This window comes from Prinia subflava, chromosome 12 (assembly GCF_021018805.1).
Source record: "Prinia subflava isolate CZ2003 ecotype Zambia chromosome 12, Cam_Psub_1.2, whole genome shotgun sequence".
Classification (NCBI taxonomy): Eukaryota; Metazoa; Chordata; class Aves; order Passeriformes; family Cisticolidae; genus Prinia; species Prinia subflava.
Genome location: NC_086258.1, coordinates 10,537,821 through 10,558,758, shown reverse-complemented (window position 1 = coordinate 10,558,758; position 20,938 = coordinate 10,537,821). Strand labels below are relative to the sequence as shown.

Sequence of the window (20,938 nt, the reverse complement as noted above, 5' to 3'; positions counted from 1 at the left end):
TCTTCTTTAAAAATAAAATAGGCAAACAGCCAGTACAGTGAAACACGCAGGAAAATCCGTGATGCCTTGAAATTAAAAGCATTTTTTAGGCCACGGCCATTTAAAGCAGCTTAATTAGAATTAAAGAATTTTAAAGAGTTTTTATAATGCACTTGTTAATCTTTTGGCTGAATCATATTGCGTTTTATTCTATCTAATTGATTTTTAGCAATTTAGTAGTGTCATTATCTTTCCCTTAATTACAGATCAAATCAAATGAAAAACGTATTCACAAGTTGAGGTTCTTAACAGCCAAAGAAATATGGAAATGTTTTATTAGCATGTGTTTCTGCTGGCTGCTGTTTGCAGAAGAGTTGGATGTGTCCATTTAGCAGACGTGCTTGTTGGGACAAACATTCCTGAGGGAGAGGAAGTTGAGTTCTTTAATTTCTCATAGGACAGTCTTTCAGACTATGCCTTTACTGTAACCCTAGTAGTCAAAAATTCATTTTAAAGCACTGATGGTAATTATGAAGCAAGGGCTCACTTATGGGTTTGTTTAAGCACCATGAAATCACTGATCAAAGAGTTCTTGTTTTGTAGTTAAACATTAAATGTAAGTGAAGTGTTAATTGGTTTATTTTTGATTCCAATATAAATTTATATTTCACTAAATTATTTTTTTATTTATTTAATATTTCCCACTCAGAATTTGCAAAGGCAATGTAATGGTCAGGTTTTTTCCATGTAAATTCTTTTGTCTTTGTGGAGATTGAATTTATGAATTTAGCACACCTCAGGCTGCTATGGACTTACATCCTGGGGGGAAAAAATGCTGAAAACACTTTATGTCAGAAAGTGACCTGCATCAAAGTTTCTTGAACAGCCCATCAGTGCATTTTCACATATTTTAAGGGCAAAAGCTTCCCGAGGTTGAAGTCTTTAATGGTCCTTTTAGAGGTGCCCCCGAGTGCCACGTGGCTGTTGAGGTGCTGGAGGGGAGACCCCTCCTTAAACTGGTTCTGTGATGGCAGCACTGGTGTGCCAGCACTGCCTGCTGCCAGGAGGGAGGGGAGTGCAATGCTACACAAGTGTCAGTGTATCGTAATATATAGTATCATCATAATCATAATCATATTTTTAATTTTTATTTCTTCTCAGGGCTGGGCTCCTTCCCAGTGCTGTGGGACCTGCACTGGCACTGTGGGGTGGGCGCTCTGTGACACCCCAGTCCAAGAGTGCAGATTTCTTCCTGAGTGCAGGGAAGCTTGGCTTTAAGGGGGTAGTTTGGGGACTGATGCTGAGAAAGAATTTGCCTGGTGGAGGAAATCAAATCCCATCTCCATGAGCAGCCTGACTCCGCGTCACATTCTGTCTCTCTGATGGTTTTTAAATTGAGGGGCAAAAAGCTGTTGTGATAGTGTCACTAAACACTGCAGAACAGATTTCCATATAAAACCCTTCCTAGGCAGGAAATTCCAGTTAATAATAATTTGGAGAAAAACCTATAGTAAAACTTGAGCATGTTAACTATTAGGAGTTTAATTTGAGCTCTGGGGGAAATGATGTATCGAGGTAGGTACAGTAAAACTGATGAGATTGCAGTCAGGTTTTACAGATGATTTTCTCTTTCTTTTAAGAATAATTGAGTCATTTTAATGATAAGCCTTGCTTGGCTTCTTTGAATGGACTGCATGTTATTAGTTGTAGCTTCAACTTTGAGATGTTTTGACAGAAAATGTAGCATTTAGCGGGTGCGTTTTTTCCAGCACCTGCCTTTAATATTTGTTCATTTTCCGCAACGCACAACTTCGCTACTTCAGGTCAAATCGCAGGCACGGCTGTGTTCCCTTTGTTACCTCGGCTGTTTCCTTCAGGATGAGGGAGAATAATTGCACAGAACATGTTTTGCAGGCAGCTGGAGCCCCGTTCCAGCTGAGTGCAGCACCTGCGGGCCGGCGGCGGGGCCGTGCCAGCGCGGGCTGGCGCTGCCGGCGCTGCCGCTGCCCTTCTGCAGCTTCAGCTGGCAGCACTGCCAGGGAATGCACAGTGCCTGCCTTCCACTAATTAGGGGGATGATTTGTGAAACGCTGGCTATTTATTTAATTAATCACCGGCACAAAGCTATAAAACCCATATTTTAAAAATCCCTGTTAGTTTGCCATGTGGTTAATAGATTGTGGCACATTAAAAAGTGACACGGTGATGTATTAAAAATGTTCCACCTAAGGTTGGCTGATGTCCTCGAGGAACTTGAGCTGTCTGCTTTGTGCAGCAGAAGCAGAGGATTAGAGGCTGATCTGTTCAAGGATTGAATATTTCTGAAAACATTTGTCTTTTTTAGAGCATCTGTTCGTTAAAATAGATCGTGGCGTGTTCCTTAACACACAAATAATGTTTATGGTGTAGTTTTAATTATAAGTTTTGGTTGCATTTTGTTATTACAAAGAATAACTCTATTCCTCAGTATTAAATTGTAATGTTTATTACTAAGTGAAATATATATAATTCTTCTGAAGAGGCTGTTCCTTCTCCTCACTAGAAGGAATTTGATGATGGTTTGGGGTAATGAATGCATTTCTGCTGCAGCTGGAGCAGCTCTACTTGGATCAATCTAAAATGTGTTTTTGTCCCTCCCTAGAGCCGTGGGAGCTGAGCAGCCCAGGGCTGCAGGGGCAGGGTGAGCTGCTGGGACACCCCACCCTCTGTGTTTGCTGGGGCACACGGGGAGGGAGCCTGTGTGGGGCAAAATCCAGGAGTGTGGCAGGGGAGGGATGGACAGGGCCATTCATCCTAAATCTGACACCTACATGGGCTTAACACAGCCTGGGCTGTAACTGGGGTGGACCTGGGGTTTCACCCTCCCTCCCATCGTCCGGAAAAAGCAGCAGTATTAGGAATTGATATTAATAACACTCCAAGTAAATCAGATTTTAATTCACAGAGAGTTGCATAAATGAATGCGTGTTACTATAATTGAAGCGTGCTGTTACCAGCATTATGTGTCTTATTCTTTGCTCAGGACTTACATAATTTTATTAAATGTGGGAGTGAATACCAGGCAAGGGCAGGCAGTGATTTGGGTGCTTGATTGTGTGGTTATTTATGTAAATCCTGGTTTTGAGGTGCGTGTGAAGACGTGTTCAGGTGGAAGCGTGGAAGGAAACTGTCCAGCTCGGAGGTGATGTTTCTCAGCTGTGTGTTGTATAATTAACTGGTACATTAGGAGGGGGCTGGAATAAAACATGAGCATGTTCATGCAGCCTGGAGCTGGGGTTGTAGTGATCATTGCGATGCAGAGGACGCGTTGCTCAGAGCTGCTGCTGCCTCTGCAGCCTGCGAAACATCTGGACCTTTAATTGACAAATCGCGTGGTGCTGAACAGAGCAGGCATGCTAAGTGAAGTCAACAATTTAGAATAAAAAATAATAGTGTGTTATTTACCTTGGAGTTAAATATTCATACTTTGTTATGCTTTGGATAACAGGAAATTACTGGGTTAAATTTTTATGAATAGTGACAGTGTGAATAAGATAAATTAAGTATTTAATGATGTTAATGGAGTTTTACATCGTGATCTGCTAACTCTGCAGCACAGGCTGGGGTGATACGAAGGAGAATCCTCTCTTCAGAAGGGAACAACTTTGAGGCTTTGTTGAGAAGCTGCAGAACTGGCAGGGTGCTGGGGATGCGCCCCAGCCTCACTGAGGTGTTCTCCACGTGTGGTTTAAGAGTAACAGAAGGAACCAAGTGCCCAAAGTAATGAAAAACTCCAGTGCTGGTGTAACCACCTGATGAAATAAACCCCATTCCCATTTTGTCATGGTAGGGAATAGCGTGGTGGTTGGAGAAGAAAAGAAAAATGTGGTCCCTTATGTTGCCAAAAACATCTGTGCTCTGATCTGTTAGAACTTTTTGTGTGTTGTAAATGCTGGGTTATTATAGTTCCACTTTTTGCTTTCAAGTATTTTCTGTGTGTCAGTTAAATACAGAACGAGTAAGTTACGTTGTGGAGGTGATTGCTGGATCACAGAGGGTATTCAGCCCCCTGTCACCCAAACCAAAAAACATTGAACTGAGTTTAAAAGTGGGAAGACATTTTGCATTTGGGAAGGGAAAAGCATTTGTTTCCATTTTGTGCAGTGTTTAGCGTTGTTTGCTGGGAGGTGAGTCAATGACTTGAATTAATTATAATTACTGAAGAGACATATACTGATTGAGCAAATAAAGTAGTAAGCTCATTCGTGCCAAGGCCATCTAATTAAATGCTAACTTTGGGTAAGCTAGATGTGCATGAAAGATTAATTTTAAGAGGTTTTTATGACTCCCACTAAATAATGATTCAGTAAAATCTTTGCATTATATCATTAGAACATCTAATCTTAAAGTGATATAACATTTAGTCACAGAACTCCATTGTGCAGGGAGAGGCAGTAAATTGTCAGTGTTGAAAATCAATCACTTTTCTCTTGGAAATGTTTATGGACTTTGTTTTAATTTTGTGCCATGGCGTGCAGTGAAGCAAAGCAGGAGTGAGAGGGCCATGGTGTGCCTGCCTCTCCCCCCAGCTCCCCGTCCTGCAGGTGCTGCAGGTGCTGCAGGTGCTGCAGGGGCTGCGGGGGCTGCAGGTGCTGCAGGGGCTGCAGGGGCTGCAGGGGCTGCAGGGGCTGCAGGAGCTGCAGGGGCTGCAGGAGCTGCAGGAGCTGCAGGGGCTGCAGGAGCTGCAGGGGCTGCAGGGGCTGCAGGGGCTGCAGCAGCTTTGAGGGGTGAGCTGTCCTGGGATGGACGGGCTCTCCCTGTGCCCTGTGTCAGGGGAAGAGTCAGTGACCACATTGGAGGCTCACATCATCTGGTACTGCAGGAAGGGGTGCATTCCCTCATGGACTTGGATTAAAATTTGATTTTAAATCTGAGAAAGACATCTTACATTGGAAAAACTGATAGATTTTGAATAATATTTTTTTTTAATTCGACATACTGTAGGAGAGCACCATTAATAAAAATACTAGGTAAATTTTCTATGATTTATTGTACATTTCCATTGTATCCAGTTACTCCTCACTTTCTTAAAGAATGGGTGGGATATAACATTTCTAACAATAAAAGCTTAATGGAATCAGATTTGTGATTTCCTAGAAAATTAACGAGATATTTTGTCAATTTTATTCTAGACTTCATTTGTCAGAATATACAGTGTCCAGTGACAAGCTAAAAGAATTTTTTGACAAATTAACTGTGCCACAGGTGACAGATCAGGAAAATGTTAATTTAACAGCCCCTTTATGCTTCCCAGATTTATTGGAGGCTATTAAGGAAACTCCAAATGGTAAGGCCCCTGGCCCTGAATAGATTTTCCATTGAATTTTATACAGGATCTATTAATAAAGTTTGATGCTGCCTCTTTGAATATCAGTAATTGTCCTTTATCTTCTGGGTTTCCTCAGCATTTCCACTTGGAATACAGTTTTTAGTTGGGAGCAAGAAGTAATTGTGGTTCCAGGAATGGCTGTGGTGTGGTTGTGAGTGATTCCTCCTGCACAGGAGACTCCAGGGCGGTGCACAAGGCAGGAGTTGTCCCTGGTGGTGTCTGACCCTGGCCACAGCCTGTGAGAGCAGCCCCAGGAGTGGGACTGTCAGGTTTGTGATAGCCCAGGGTCCCTGAACAGGGTGATTTTATAAATTCCTGGGTTTGGGTTGTGAGTTCCCTGCGTTCCTGCAGTGCTGATGGATAATGTGGCCTCTTGGGCTCGTTTGTCCCTTCCCTGGTGCTGGGTGTATCAATTGTAACCTTGGCATCCACTCCCACATCTGGGTGTCCATTTTTCTTGGATTTTCCATTATCAGGACCCAGCATTACTTATGGTTCTGCCCTCCTTGGATTTATATATGTAACTGGCTTAGCGTGCCAAGGAGCCACATTAATTTCCTGGTGAGTGCTGTTTTCTCCTTCTCCTGCCAAGGCAGCCTCAGCCCTGGGGTGTCTCTGGCCACCGACACGCTCAGCCCTGGGTGTGTGCACCTGGGCACAGACAGGTGATTTCTCACCTGGGACCGGTTTATTTCCCTTCAAAAATAAGTCATGGAAGTAGAAAAGCAAGAGAGACAGAGAGAAAGAAACCCACCATTGTGTTTTTCCCAGCTGCAGCCCAGTTGTGTTCATGATCTCGTGAGGTTGTGGGTGGTATCTCAGGGGGTTCAGGCACATGAGCTCAAGCAAAGGTTGTTCAGGTTTATCCAAACAAAGTGAAGGAATGTCCCATGTTCTGTTGCAAACCTAACCCTTCCTTTAAATGAGCAAAACCAGTTTCTTCTTACCCTAAAAATATGGGAAGAGAAGGTATCTGTTCTGCAAAAATGCTTTCTTAAAAAACAAATTTATTATGTTGGGATGGATTTTAATAATACTTTTAGCTATGCCAGAATGAATAACTTTAATCTTTAAATTCCTATTACTTCTCTAATTTATAATCACACTGAAGGATCAAATGGTTTTTAACAATATATTGAAATTAGCACATGGCATTTAATTCCCTGTTTTATGCTCTCATTATAGATTTATAGCATTGAATCCTTTTATTCTGTTACTTAGAATTCCAAGTGATTCATTTAAGAAACCCTTTCTCTTCTCAAGGCCCTTGTAGTATGGAGAGAGATGGAGATACAGAGTTGAGTGCTTTGGAAGAGGGATCAGGATGTGCAATCTTTTGTCTGTTTAAAAGATTTCGGGGTGAAAGCTGCAGTACTACCTGCAGTGGATTCAACATTCTTTTCTTGTAATTCAAACTTTGTAGATCTCTGTGTTGCTGCGTGTTTTATGGTTTATTTATTTGTCAGTCTCCAGGGTACAAAACTGATTATTTTCCAATAAAGCCCAATATTAGCTGATTCTTCTTGGTGTCTTCAAACAGAACACTTCAGTGGCTCAGCTGTGGGTGTGATTTTGTTCTTCTCTTGGCAAGTCAAGGCCAAGCCTTGGTGAGTGGGTGTCTGTGCCCCCTCTGGGGGCTCCTTGGATAGTGAGGAGGAACTGCAGAAGGCAACAGAAATGCAGAAACAAGGACAGTGCTCTTCAGAAGTCTTAGGCTGGTTTGTTGGGTCCCTCTTCCTCCCCATTCCACATGTAATTCAGTTTTTTTGGATTCTGCAAGAGCATGGGATCCTGCAGCAAAGCTCAGGCTCTTTATGGAAATCTGTGAAATCATGTCCAGATATTTCATGTCCTTTTTACAGATAAACAGCAGGGAAACAATTGGAATTTAAATGTTCAATCTTCTTCCAATTTTAAGCCACAGCAGCATATTTTAGTCTTCCTGCTGAACAGAATTCCACCCGCCCAGATTTTCTATAAACCCTGTCACACTTTTTGAAACATTCTGATGGAATCTGTTTCCTCAACAGGGCCACGTTGGTACAACGGCAACCAAAAAAATCGACGTCTACCTCCCGCTGCACAGCAGCCAGGACAAGCTGCAGCCCATGACCGTGGTGACCATCGCCAACGCCAAGGTGCACGACCTGATCGGGCTCATCTGCTGGCAATATACAAGTGAGGGACGGGAACCCAAGCTGAAGTAATGCTCTTTCCTTACTACCTCTTCACCTCTGAATTTCTCCTCTGCAGCCTGTTTGCGTACTGAAATGGATTTCTGTGTCAGAGTTTGGGTGTATAAACCTTGGCACCTTCCCATTTATCAGCATTTCCCTCCGAGCAGCACACGTGCACCTCCAGCCATTCCTCTTTCAATTAACTGCTGTGTGCTGGGAAATGATCAGCAGGAAGGCCTGGATCTGTAAATGAATCATCATTTCAAAAATATGTAAAAATAATGCAAACTTTACCTCTTTTGCTGTCACAGAGGCATTTGTTACTTCGTGTCCCATCTATTTTTTGGTAGTGTTCTTAATGGCTGAGATCACAAGGTGTCAGATAAAGCCCAGAACTCCTCTAAGTCCCTTTGCCCTGCTGGGGCACTGGTGGTGTTTAGTGAGAGCTGTTCCTTTTTCCTGGCAGATGACATGAGATGCATAAAAAGGCTCTTCAGAGCAGCTCACCTGAGCAGTTTTCCTTTTAGAGCAGTTGTGTAAAATCCTTCTGGTTTTGCTGGGCCATAGAATACAAAGTGAGAACTTCAGATATTTTATTACAGAGTTGTCAGTAGCAGTTACAGGCAGGGATGTCCCTGGTGCAAAGGAGGTTGATAGTTTTGTTTGGGTTTTTTTCTATATGAGCCAAATTTCACTTTATTATTGCTCCTGGAATATTGAAGGAATGGGGTGGGGTTTTTTGATCCTGAATTTTGCAGCTCACTCTTTCAGCATTTTTCAGGAGCCCTGGAGGGTTCAGCAGCCTCAGCTGCTGTTGAGGAACAGTTGTGGGGGGAACAGGAGTGAGGTCACTGGGCTCCCATGTTTGGATTTGCTGATTTCTGTTTAGGGCACTCGGGAAGGCTCCTCTTGAAAACACTTCCATGGATATTCTTTCTTTGGATACAGGTTTCCCCTTAGCTCTTCTCAACAAACACGTGAGATCTTTCTGAGGTTAAACACTTGGGTTTGATTTGTCCTTTTTGTTTTTGTTCTGGAGAAGAAATATAAAATCATTTGCAGATGGTGCCATTTCATTTGCTGTTATTAATTTCTGTTCATTATATCACAAGTTCAGAGAAGTGTCCTTTGTGTATGATTAGGTTATTTTTAACGAGTGAGACACCACTGATGTCAGTCTTTGGGCACACACACATTTTTCAGGAGCACAGCAGACCTCAAATGGAACAGCCCCCGTGAGTGGAGTGTTCTGTGAACCATCACTGCCCACAGCAAAAGGCAACAGTGGGAAGAAATGAATTTCTCTGTCTGCCTTGAAGGATAAGATATTATGATGTGTCAAAAAGTGCTCATGAGCAAGGAGGCTGTCCAATGTAATCAAATCTCAGGGCAGAAATAATAAAATAAATAAAAATGGAGGCCTGAGTTCCCAAGAGCACGTGTTGGACACAGCAGCAATGAGAATCTGAGGACAAAGGCTCAGATTAAGGAACAGAGCCGCAAATTTCCAAGAAGTTTGTTTTCTTGTAGGTTCTTAATTATTTCCCATGTCTCCATCATCTTTTTTTAAGCATTGCTGACTGCCAGGAGCAAGGGTTGATTTAACTGTAAACTAATTCTCATGTTTCCAAGTAAGGGAGGAGCTCGTGTAGGGTACCCATTCTACATTGGCCATTTGTTCCTGATTCAGGTGAGAGTGTAAAAAGGAAAAACAGGAATCACTGAGCACTGCACTAGAATACATCTATAGAATGCCTCAGATGGTGTACAAGGCATGCAGAGTGACAGCTATACCTGCTAGTGACACTGTGAGAATAATGAGGAGATTTTAGACTTTATAATTAGGAGAAACAACCCCTTCTGTCTTTAGGAAAAGAATATATTACTGCCTAATTCCTTTTCCTAAAAGATAGGTGTAAGACTCTGAAGTGAATGAGTACTAGTTGACAGCTTTGAGAACATTCTGTATTCAATTAGGCTGCCTTTTTATTATAATTGTATTGTATTTGTCTCTATTCAGTCTCTTGGTTTGAGGAACCACTGGCAGTGTTAGCAGCCCTGTCCCTGGCCTCTTACACAAGAACTTGGGTTGTAACCCAGCAGACCATTTTCTTGCCAGCCCCTGACAGATGTACTGGAATGATTCCACCTGCAAAAAATAAACAAAATCCCTTTCTAGGAAGAAATTAGTAGTGAGATGCACAATTCAAATACATTTGCTATTTTTAGAAGTCAGGAATGCTGTTATATCTCTCAGTTTTGTGCTGTGTAAGTTGCTGACTTCAATCTCACTCAGCCTGGTGGAGGTTCAAAGTGCAGAACAGTTTTACTCACTGGACTTTTTTTTTTAACGCATTGTGACTGGATCTGTGTCAGTGCTCAGGAACCCAGCCTGTGGCTGCAGACATTTGTAACCCCTCTGTGCAGTGGGATTTACCCAGCTGTGTGCATTTGTCCTGTGTTTGGTGGGAGGGCAGCTGGTGGCACTGGGGTGGCTCAGGGGCCGTGCTGGGTGTGTGCTGTGCCCGTCTCTGTCCCTCCAGAGGGATGGGAGTGCTGCAAACGCAGCAGGGTCCAGATGGAAGTGCTCACTCTGTGTAGGCAGAGCTGAGAGCACCCCAGGCTGTCCCAGGAGCAGGCTCAGGACCAGCAGGGCAGGGCACAGCCGTGGGCACAGGGGCACAGCCGTGGGCACAGGAGCACAGCTGTGGGCACAGGGGCACAGCCGTGGGCACAGGGGCACAGCCGTGGGCACAGGGGCACAGCCGTGGGCACAGGGCACAGCCGTGGGCACAGGGGCACAGCTGTGGGCACAGGGCACAGCTGTGGGCACAGGGGACAGCTGTGGGCACAGGGGACAGCTGTGGGCACAGGAGCACAGCTGTGGGCACAGGGCACAGCCGTGGGCACAGGGCACAGCCGTGGGCACAGGGCACAGCCGTGGGCACAGGGGCACAGCTGTGGGCACAGGGGACAGCTGTGGGCACAGCTGTGGGCACAGGGCAGAGCTGTGGGCACAGGGCACAGCTGTGGGCAGTGTCACAGCCTGGGGGCTCCCGTGGTGCTCAGATGCAGGCAGGGCTTGGTCTGGACCCCCAGCACGGGCAGGAGCTGCTGGAGCCAGCCCAGAGGCTCTGCCCCTCTGCTGTGGGACAGGCTGGAGAGCAGCACCAGAGCCCTGCCAGGGCCTGAAGGGGCTCCAGGGGAGCTGCAGAGGGGCTGGGGACAGGGGATGGAGGGACAGGACCCAGGGAATGGCTCCCAGGGAGACTGGGGGGGAATTCTTGGCTGTGAGGCTGGGGAGGCCCTGGGTGCCCAGAGAAGCTGTGGCTGCCCCATCCCTGGAAGGGTTCAAGGCCAGAAAGTTTCTCTACTAGTATTTGCAGAATTTTCAAAATTCAGAGTGGTGAATGTTGCTGAATTACCTTTTGGTTAGCAAATTTGCAGCTTACGTTAACAGCAATGCATCATTATTCCCTGTTTTCTATAATAAATGTCTTAGTCATGACAAGATGCCTATAGATCACCTGGACTAAGCACTCTCGATAAAGCACAGTTGCAACCAAAGGTTTGTGAATTAATTGAGAAAATTGCAAATCAGGTAGTCAGTGAAATAATTCATTGTCACATCCAATCAATAAACTTTGTAAATCAACTCATTTAATTCAAAAAATGATCTATATAGATCAAGCGACCAATTAAACAATTAGCATACACTTTACAATTAATTAATTTAAGCATCAATCATGCAATTAAAACTCCAAATTTAAACTGCAGAGTTTAGAAACACGCTGCCACGTGCACCTCCAGCTTTACTGCGTGGCTGGGGAAAGGCCTGAGTGCTGGCAGGTTTACAGTCAGAAAGAATACTTATTTTCAGGTCAATAATTTAAACTGAAGTAACAGTTGAAATAGATTTCAATGCTAGGAAATTATGATTAATACCTGTTTGGTAGCTATAAATAGTTGTTTCCTTCTGGGCTTTCATCTGTGGAAAGAAAGAGGCTCAGCTCTTTATTTCTTTCACATTGTATCTGTTTCAACTTTCTGTGTTAGTTCTGCTTGTTGGTGTTTATTAATTTGTAACTGCTTTTAGTGACTGAACTTAGGTATTTAGTAAAGGTAAGTTTTGTGCTAATCATGGCCACTGTGTTGGACAGATTTTTGCTTTCCCCATAGCTCATTACCCTGTTTACCTGCCCAAGAGCACTCTCTGCTTTTCAGCCTACAGACACGAAACTTCCACAGTTGTTTGATCTGTGAAAAATCACAGATTGCGCTTGTTTGCCTTTAGCTCTGAAGTGCAGCCATCATATAAATACACAAATTTTCACAAACGGAGAAATATTACTTCCTGCTTTATGAAATCATGAAGCCTTTATAGATTTTAGTGTATTTTAATCATTGTCAGGTTTTGCTTGCAGAGCAGTTCAGGGCGAAGGCTGCTTTGCTCTGAGGTTTGGATTTTGTGTCACCGCAGGGTTGTGGCAGCAGGATCCGCTGGCCCTCTGGTGACATGTGTGTGTGTTTTGGACATGGTGTGGCTCTCAGAGCAGTGCTGCTTGCAGCTGCCCTGCCTGCAGGCCCTGCTGCCTGTGCTGACCGAGGTGCTCCCATTGCAGCGACAACGTCAGCGCCTACTGCCTGCACATCGCCGAGGACGACGGCGAGGTGGACACGGACTTCCCACCCCTGGACTCCAACGAGCCCATCCACAAGTTTGGCTTCAGCACCCTGGCACTGGTGGAGAAGTACTCGTCCCCAGGGCTGGCGGCCAAGCAGTCGCTCTTCGTGCGCATGTGAGTACAGGCCTGGCCTGGGACAGCTCCTCCTCATCCTCCTCCTCCTCCTCCTCCTCCTCCTCCTCCTCCTCTTCCTCCTCCTCCTCCTCCTCTGCTGCCCTTCTCCTGACCCACTCAGAATTTGGGGGCCACACATGGTGGTGGTGCTCTGCAGTGAAGAAAGTGATTTTATGGACAAGTAGTCGCAGTGGGGCTTAATAACAATGCCATGGTTGGGAGGTGGAATGAGCAGTAACCAGGGACACCAGCTGGAGCAGGACTGGGCATTGCCCTCTCAAGGGCAGGAGAGTTTTGGTGAGGGACATCCCATCCACCCCTGAGACCTGAGCTTGTAGAGCAGGAAGAATTTGCTGTGTTCTTATCAGTGAAGTAGGGATATATGCTTTGCTTGATTACTTTTATTTTTCTTTACTTGTGAATGAAAAATCTCTTAAACCATCAGAAGGCCTTAATTACTAGAATAAAATGCCAGGAGCATAAGCCACTTCTTACTTGGGAAAAATATTTCATGTTTGGAGCTCTTGAAATGAAAATGCTAATAGGGTTTTCCTAGTTATTGGACATTACTTACATTTCTTAACACTACAGCTGCTTCTAGTTCTGAATAATCAGACATTTTTTAAAAAATCTGGCTTATATAATTAGTTTTTATATTCTTTATTGTACACTGTGTTTCTTAGCGACGTTCCAAAGCATCCTGCAGAAAGCCATTGTCAGAAATCCCACGTGTATTCCCAAAGGCCACATTCACTTTGTTCCACTGCATTAGGGCACCAGGAAATAAAATATTCTGGCCCCAGTGTTCACAACTGAGTTATTCAAGGCTGAGGCGCTGGGCTGTGCTGCACTGAGGCCATGGGCAGGAAGGGGAGGTCATTGTCAATAGACAGCTCTGAATTGTTGCTGATTTCTCATCTGGAAGAAATCCCTTATCCCAGGTGTCCCCTCCCTACCCCCAGTGCTGCACTGGGTGCATGGGTTGGGTTTTCACTGCAGGGACCAGGCGTGGGTCAGGTTTGGACACTGGCACTGAGGGGGTGGCACTGCCCCTCCGAGGGAGCACAGAGACCTCAGGGATCCAGCCTGGCCAGCAGAGCTCTGCCTGGAGCTGGGAGCAGGATTAGGGTCCAGCCGCAGGCCCTGCAGAAAAATGCAAAATCTTTTGGTTTACCATCATTTGTGCTGATGTGAGGAGCTTCCTGCTAGCTTGGAAGGTGCTGCTGAGGAGAAATAGAACAGCTGCATCATAAGCAGTGCTCCTCTGAAAGGGTCAGTTTGGTGGTTCCAGTGTCCACATTTTAATTTTAAATGGCTTGTGATCACTGAGTAAATAGGTAGGTTTAAATTAGAATTTTTAATGTGTCCCCTAGAATAAAGAATTACTTGATCATCACTTGATGAAAAGGTTGTTAGCTCTGTGAGTTTAAATGAGTGTGCTGTCTTGTTTTTTGTAGGGATCTGTTGTAAATCCTATGTCTTCTTCCTGCCCTGTCACCCCACCGGTGCATGTAATTGTGGTTTTATATTTTGCATCTTTTTTTTTTTTTCCTCCTCGTGCTGAAGTATCTCAGCTGCTGCCGTGTCAGCCTTGTGACTTGCAATGTTTATTAATATTGAATCCCTGTTGAAAAATGTTGCTGCCTGTGAGGAGCCCGGAGGCGCAGCCGCGGTCCCGCCGCGCTGGGTGCTCGAGCAGCCCGCCAGGGACCCCCCTGCAGCAGGACATGTTTGAGCAGAAACAGTTTGCAGAACTTTATACACTTCAACTCCTGCCAAGGCAAACTCTGAGCCACTTGAGTTGGTTATAAATACCCAGAGGTGGTGGCTGGAAGTGGCCCGCAGTGCAGTTTATATTCCGAGCTGGATGTGAATGTCTTTGTGGCTGTACAGAGTAGTAAATAATTGAGTTTGATTAGGGAGAGGGACCTCATTATCCCCCCACCTGTGCCCAGCTGGTAGGGGAGGGTCGAAATGAAGCCATTAGCTGTCGCTCTTACTGGCATCTCAAAGAGCTCAAATACATCTGTGTCTTATTTTCTTTTCTGGCACAATCAGTCGAGCAAGCTAAGCAGGCATGACCGAATTTGGCAAGTTCCAAGGACTCTGGCAAAGTTACACAAGGAGAAGACGGAGGGCAGTCATTCTGGCTGCTCACTGCCCATTAGTCTAGCGAGTTATGTTTTTGGAAGGTGGCTGCTGTGGAAAGCAGAGCTTTGTCCAACATCAGGCACGGCGCTCACACGGCCCCGCTCTCCTGTCGAGGGTGTTTGTCAGGAAAAGGCAAACAAAGCACCACATCCATGGAAATACAGACTTCTGGAGGTGGTGAGGTCATACCTGAAAGGCTGAAAATAAATCTGCACCATCATTAGGGCTTTTTCCCTTGGAAATTTTATTATTGGAACTTTTCACACTAGATCTAATGGTGTTTCGAGGAGCTGTGGCTCAGCTGCCAGTTGGCACACAGAGGAAATTTGGCATCCAGTTCCTCTGCTCTGTAGCACTTTTTTTCTGTTTTGATATTGTACTTAAATTGCTTTGACTATTATATACAAATTTTCAAAGCAGCACCTCTGCCATACCCAATAGTTTAAGGTTTGAAACCCTTTTAAAATACCAGACTTGCATCATGCATTTGCAAATTCAGTTCAAAGCCCTGAAATGTGTGTTTTCTTGGACTCTAGCAGCACTCTCCAAAAGGTCTGTTCCTGATTTGTACATGGGGGTGGGTGATCTGCAAAGTACATTTTAGAATATTCATATAAAATTTAAGACAGTTAATGTGGGTGCAAATTTAGGAATGTGGCTCTCAGGATAGTGGAGAGGGAGGGGTGGGAGGGCATGAGAAGATTTGATAGAGGTCTGAGGACTGTTCCAGTGGTGTCAAAATGCAGCCAGTTACACTCAACAGTGCACAGAGCTATGCGAGGCCAGCCTTAGATGCACAAAAGCAGGTCATTTAGGCTCAGAATAAAAATTGTGGCTGGCATTAGTTAGTCTGGTTCCTATCACTGTGCACTTTATCTTAAAAATTACCCAGCTTAAGGTAAGTCCATTGCATCAGCTGAGATTTTGAGTCTTAACTCTGACTTTGTGCTGATCAAGTGGAAATTGCTATTAGTCACTCCCAGGCACTTCCAGCCATGCCAGCTGGTTATGCAGTGAGCTTTAAGTGCTATAAATTCCACTTCTGGAAAATAAATTCCACTTCTGTGTTTAAAAAAAAAAAATTAAATTGCTCCAGATTGGAAAGGAGCTTTTTGAAAAGTTCCCATCTAGAGCAGGAGCCTTTTGTCCTTCCAGTGTAGGTTGTTTTATTTTGTGGCAGAAGGAGGGACCCAGCCTGCTCCTGTGGCACCTCAGCCCCGTGAGGAGAGCCCGCAGCTTCTGCCTGTGCTGTTGTTTCCCTTTCCCTCTCCTGAACCTTGCCACCCTGGCTCCAGCACGGAGGCTGTAAAAGAAGATGGAAAGCCAAGTTACTGCAGAATGATCACTATCATTAACATTCACGGGTGGTTCACTTATCATTCCTGACTGCACAGACATGGCAGCCGTTATGAAACGTCCACAGGTGTAGCACGATGATACATATTACATTGTGCCACAATGGATTTATGTATTCTGTAACAAAAGAAAAGTGTAATGAAAAAATACAGAAGGTAATCCTTTATTCCTCCACTGCACAATTTATCAGTAATGCCTGTGGATGATAAGTGCCAGGGATTTCCTTTGCTTGATTTAACCTTGTCACCCAGGTATGTTTTTGCAAAATGACAGAAAATACAAGCTAAGGAATTTCTTTGGCTTCCAATTTGCCAGCAGCAGTTTTAATTGATTGACCAGCATCTGCTTGTCTGTCCTATTTTCAGTGTGTTGACTTAAAATAAAGGTATCACACCTTAGCAGAGTGAGGTAAAACACGCGATTGCAATTAAGGATGTGCTGGACTGGGCTGAGTGAGGACGGGCCGTGCCCGTGGGCAGTGCAGAGGACCTGGGCAGTGGGGAGGTGAGGTGGGTGAGTGTTTCTCCAACACAGCCTCCTGTGCTGTGCCCACACCAGGCAGGGCTGTGGTGCTTGGTGGGGTTGCAGAGGATCCAGTGCTGAGCGCGGCTCCGGGACACCCTGGCAGCACATCCAGTGACAGGACAGGGACAGATGGCCTTAAACTAAACCACAGGGAGTCCCACCTCAACGTGAGGAAGAGCTTCTTTCCATGCAGGGTGGCAGAGCCCTGGAGCAGCTGCCCAGGGTGGGCCTGGAGTCTCTGTCTGTGGAGACATCCCAAAGCCGCCTGGACACGTTCCTGTGTCCCCTGCTCTGGGTGACCCTGCCTGGGCAGGGGGTAGGACAGGGTGATCTCCAGAGGTCGCTTCCCACCCAGCTAATCTGTGATTCCACGGGGCTCCTCCTGTGGGCACAGGAAACGTGCTCTGCCCGCTGGCGTGGCCCCAGGGTGACAGCAGGAGCTCTTTGGTCTGGGCTGGAATCCACCCCGGCTCACATGCGTGGGGTTGCCGAGTGCTGAAATGCTGTACTGAGGTTCTGTGGTGCCTTGTGAGAGGGGAGCCAGGGCAGGGAAGGGCCCAGGATGGGGTTTGGCCCCTCTGGCCGTGCTCCAGAGCAAGCAGCCAAGAGTTTACCAAAGCGGGATGCGCTCTGTCTCACCGCTCCTGCCAAGCGCTCGCTCATGGTTCGCACACTAAATATAGCAAAACACAGAGCCTTTCTTATTTTGCTTTGATCAGTAAAATAAACTTTTAAAGATTGTTCTGGGATGAGATCCAGCTTCTGAGGCAAAGAATGGCCATGGCTCGGGCAGGGGTTAGTAATGGAGTGTCAGGGAAATCAGTGTGACAGTTCTCAGGCCAGCTGCTCCATGGAAAGAGTCGGCCGGGCCGGAACACGGGCGGGATCACGGCAGCCTGGGCTCTTCAGCAGCTGAAGTGTCAGGAACTGGGAGAGAATCTTCCCTTTCTGGGACGTTCCTGATCCGTGTGAGCAGCCCTGAGCTGGGGCCATCTGCCACTGGCCACTCTGCGCTCATGGGAAGGGGGCTGCAGGCCCTGCTCTGTTTGAGGTGAAAAATGTTGGAAAACATTTTGTACAAAAGGGGGCAATTGTGACTCTGGTTGTTTTGGCCATATTGGGTTTTAGAAGACTTCTGTTGCCTTTGCAATTTCTTTTTTCCCTGGAGTATTTTAATTTATTTCCCTGTATTTTGGATGAAGTTTTCTGGAAAATTCCTGTAGGTATTGCAGAGCGTTGTGTGAATTACCTGGAGGCACCAGGTGTTGGCATAGCTTGGTCCAGCATGGAGGGCTTTTCATGTAGCACTTCAATGAGAAACCTTGTGTTGTTTAAATAAAGGCACAAAGGTAGTTTCTTTTTTGTGATTATAACTGTAGAACAGGTTTTTCACTTTGAAGAATCCACTGCACCTTGCTCAGCAGCTCAGTTGGGACTGAAGCTGTGAGTTTTTTGGGTAGCGAGGCATTGGCAGGGCACTGCTGGGCAGAGGGCAGGTGCTGTGTGATGCTCATGCAGGTCATGGGGCTCCACTGCAGCTTCAGGGGAAATCTGCTCCTCAGGGAAGTGCTCAGGAAGATCTCTGCTCATTACAGGCATTAGCCAGAGCCTGTGAGCCCCGGGGCTGTTCCCAGGATGGCAGTGTCACCTGCAGAGGTGGTGGCACTCCCTCCCTCAGCTCTGCTCCTGCTGCACTGAACACGCGGCAGAAACAGAGGGAAAAGGAGATGCATGAAAAGGTTGGGATTATTTGGTTTGAAGACAAGTAAGATAGAGTTATAAATAATAAATGGTCTGGAGAACATAAATTTGGGGCTTTCAGGCAGTTTCATTTTGCCAGGAACAAAGGGAATTGAAAATGAAATTCAGATGAGACCAACGCACAACCGAGGAGAGGGAAACGGCGTCTCACAGCACGAGGGGGAATGTGTCCTGAGCCAGGCTTGGCTGCTGGGCCAGGAGCACAGGGGCCTGCAGGACAGCGAGCTGTGGCCAGCACGAGCCCGGGCGGGGGTCCTGGCCCCTGTCACGCTGCAGTCAGAGCCCTGGGCACGGCAGGGAGGGCTGAGGGCTCCGTCCTGCCTGGCCACGGCGGGGCCGGCGGTGCCGCGGCTGGCGTGACCTGAGCTCCAGCCCCTCGTCCCAGCATTTGTGTTTCAGAGTGACATGTAATATGGGTTTGTTTTTCAGGATGTACTTGTGTTGCTTGGATTGCTTTCGCCTGCCAGTTGCTTTTAAAAATATTCCAGCTGTGATGGTCATATAGAGCTGTACTCCCTGATTAAAATTCCTGGTTGCCAGATACAGGGCTCCTCCTCCTGCCCAAATAGCTTTGCAAACCAGTTTTTTCCATGCAGAGCAATCTCTCCGGTGGGAGCCTTCAGCTCTCGGATTTCCCTGGAACTGTCTGCAGTGACATCTACTGACATGAGCCGAGACTGACTGCGAGGGCTAGGGGGCAAAATTTACTGATATGCTCATTCAGAGTCTCTTCTATTATATTGTCATCTTCTCTGCCTCCCCAGGGGTGCCCCTCTCGGTGTTTGGCAGCAGAATCCCCCACTGCTGTCCCCATGCTCTTTGCAGTCCTTTCCCCTGTGTGGCCTCTCCCATGGGTGATGGCCAGGACAAGGACTCACTGCCTTGGATCTTTCTGGGAGATTTTGTGCCATTGTGTTCACAAAAACGTGTCCAAAGAAACCCCATTAGGCTGGAAATAATGCATTGAAATAATCCCCAGATAGTGCTGCACAGCTGCTGTCACTGAGGGGTGTTCTGCCACTGGTCCCTAATGGTTTGTTACGTGGGACAGGGATGAAAATGCCACTGCAGCCTGCTTCCCTGCTGTGTGCTGTAAAACACCCCCAGACACAGGAGATGAGGAGCCCCCCAGGCACACTGGCTCGCTTTTCACTTCTAATGCTGAGCACCAAGTGATCAAAAATAACAATAGCTTAGCAAAATCCTTACACCCCTTGCCTTGAATCTCAATCCATTTTGGCTGGTTTTGTGTTTGCCTTGCTAAGGCAGTTTGCTTGGTTTCTCCTTTTAACTTCCCTTTACAGCCCAACTTCGTTAACCGTGTGCCTAACGAGTGCTTTGCTTGAAGCTAACGAGGGCTGCGGGGAGCTGCCAGTGATGATTGTTTTGTAAAACTGCATGTGCATCTGTCTTGCAGAAATGCTGCTCATGGATTCTCACTTATTCAGGTGGACAGTATGAAGGTCACCATGAAGGATATCTTACAAAAGGCCTTAAAGAGAAGGAAGGGATCACAGAGAGGCTCAGGTGGGTTATTTATCGTATTTTCGAGAGGGCAGGGTGTTTTCTCCATGAGTATATTTTATATCTCTTTTTAACTGTTGTGAACGTTGCTCAGGTTCTGGGGGGTTGTGTCCCAGCCCCACTCACAGCAGTTCTGTGCACAGGTCTGTGTTCTCCATGCTGGCACAAAGCTGACAGTGCAGGAGCTGCATAATGTTTGCTGCAGAGCAGTATATCCCTTCCTGCAAATATTTATTTATGATAACAAAGCCATTTGCATTCAAGACCAGTTCATGGTAATTTGGGATGATGGGTAGAAGTACAGCAAGTCCAGCCCATGATAGAGTTTGTGTAGATACTTTTAATTTATGTAAGAAAATTATGCAAACGCAATTTTAAATAATTTCAAGGATTCATTGTTACTTGTGGTGAAAAAGAAAAATTTACTTTCTGCAATGTTATCAAAATAGTGCTGTTATAGTTAAGGCATATGAACACTTAAAAAGGGAAAATGTACAGTGCTTGTGTTTCTATTTTAAACGATGTTTTTCTGGGGGTAGATGGGTATTCACATATATGTTAGTATATATATTTCGGAAGTATAAGGCTGAGAGATCTTTCCAGCAACAAGAAATAATTACTGAGAGAAATTGCACTGAGTCTTGTCACGCAACAAAGGAACTTTAATATAAACCCATCTATATAGTGGGAAAGATAAGGATCTTGTCTTTGTAAATGAATGAAACCTCCTTATACACCCTCAGTTTTAACTATAGGAAAAGAAAATAAACCCTGTTCCCCTTAGAAAAAGTAGTTCAGTGCAGTTTTTAAATGCGTGTATAATCTGTCATGGATTTAATTAGCTATCTTCAGATGAGAGCTGAAGTTTTAATAAAAGTTAGAAGAGATAACACAGTGAAGGACACGGATGAGCTGTCTCAAGGCCATATTCCAAGGGAACGATAAGAGCTGTAAAAAATGGCAGAGAAGAGCAATTGAATGGAGCAATGAAAATCTGATTCTCGTAAAAAAAAAAAAAACGGGGGGGGTGTGGAGAGTAGCAGTGCTGGGGGTGGAGAGGAGCCCCGGCAGTCTGCAGCAATTTGGAGGGTGGCCAGGAGCCATCGCTCACCCGGGGCTGCGGCGCCTCCGTCCAGATGTGCCACCGGCACGTCCCGGCCCTTGCCAGCTGACTGCGCCGTGTGATAACCGCCTCTCTGGATGCCCATCACTGGCCGCAGAGATAGAATTAAATGATGATGATCTTCCCACAAGTTGGGAGAGGAAACAATGCATATAAATCTTGATTTCATCTCAGC

General features: G+C 45.8%; 1 protein-coding gene across 4 annotated transcripts in view; it reads left to right on the top strand.

Moving 5' to 3' along the window:
- Positions 1–20,938, top strand: part of MAPKAP1 (MAPK associated protein 1) — a 79,532-nt gene that overhangs the window by 24,411 nt on the left and 34,183 nt on the right. For all 4 annotated transcript variants that reach the window (XM_063409787.1, XM_063409788.1, XM_063409789.1 and 1 more), the window contains 3 exons: positions 7,378–7,550; positions 12,147–12,323; positions 19,534–19,643. In XM_063409787.1, coding sequence (XP_063265857.1) covers positions 7,378–7,550; positions 12,147–12,323; positions 19,534–19,643 — 460 coding nt within the window. The remainder of the gene's footprint in view (positions 1–7,377; positions 7,551–12,146; positions 12,324–19,533; positions 19,644–20,938) is intronic.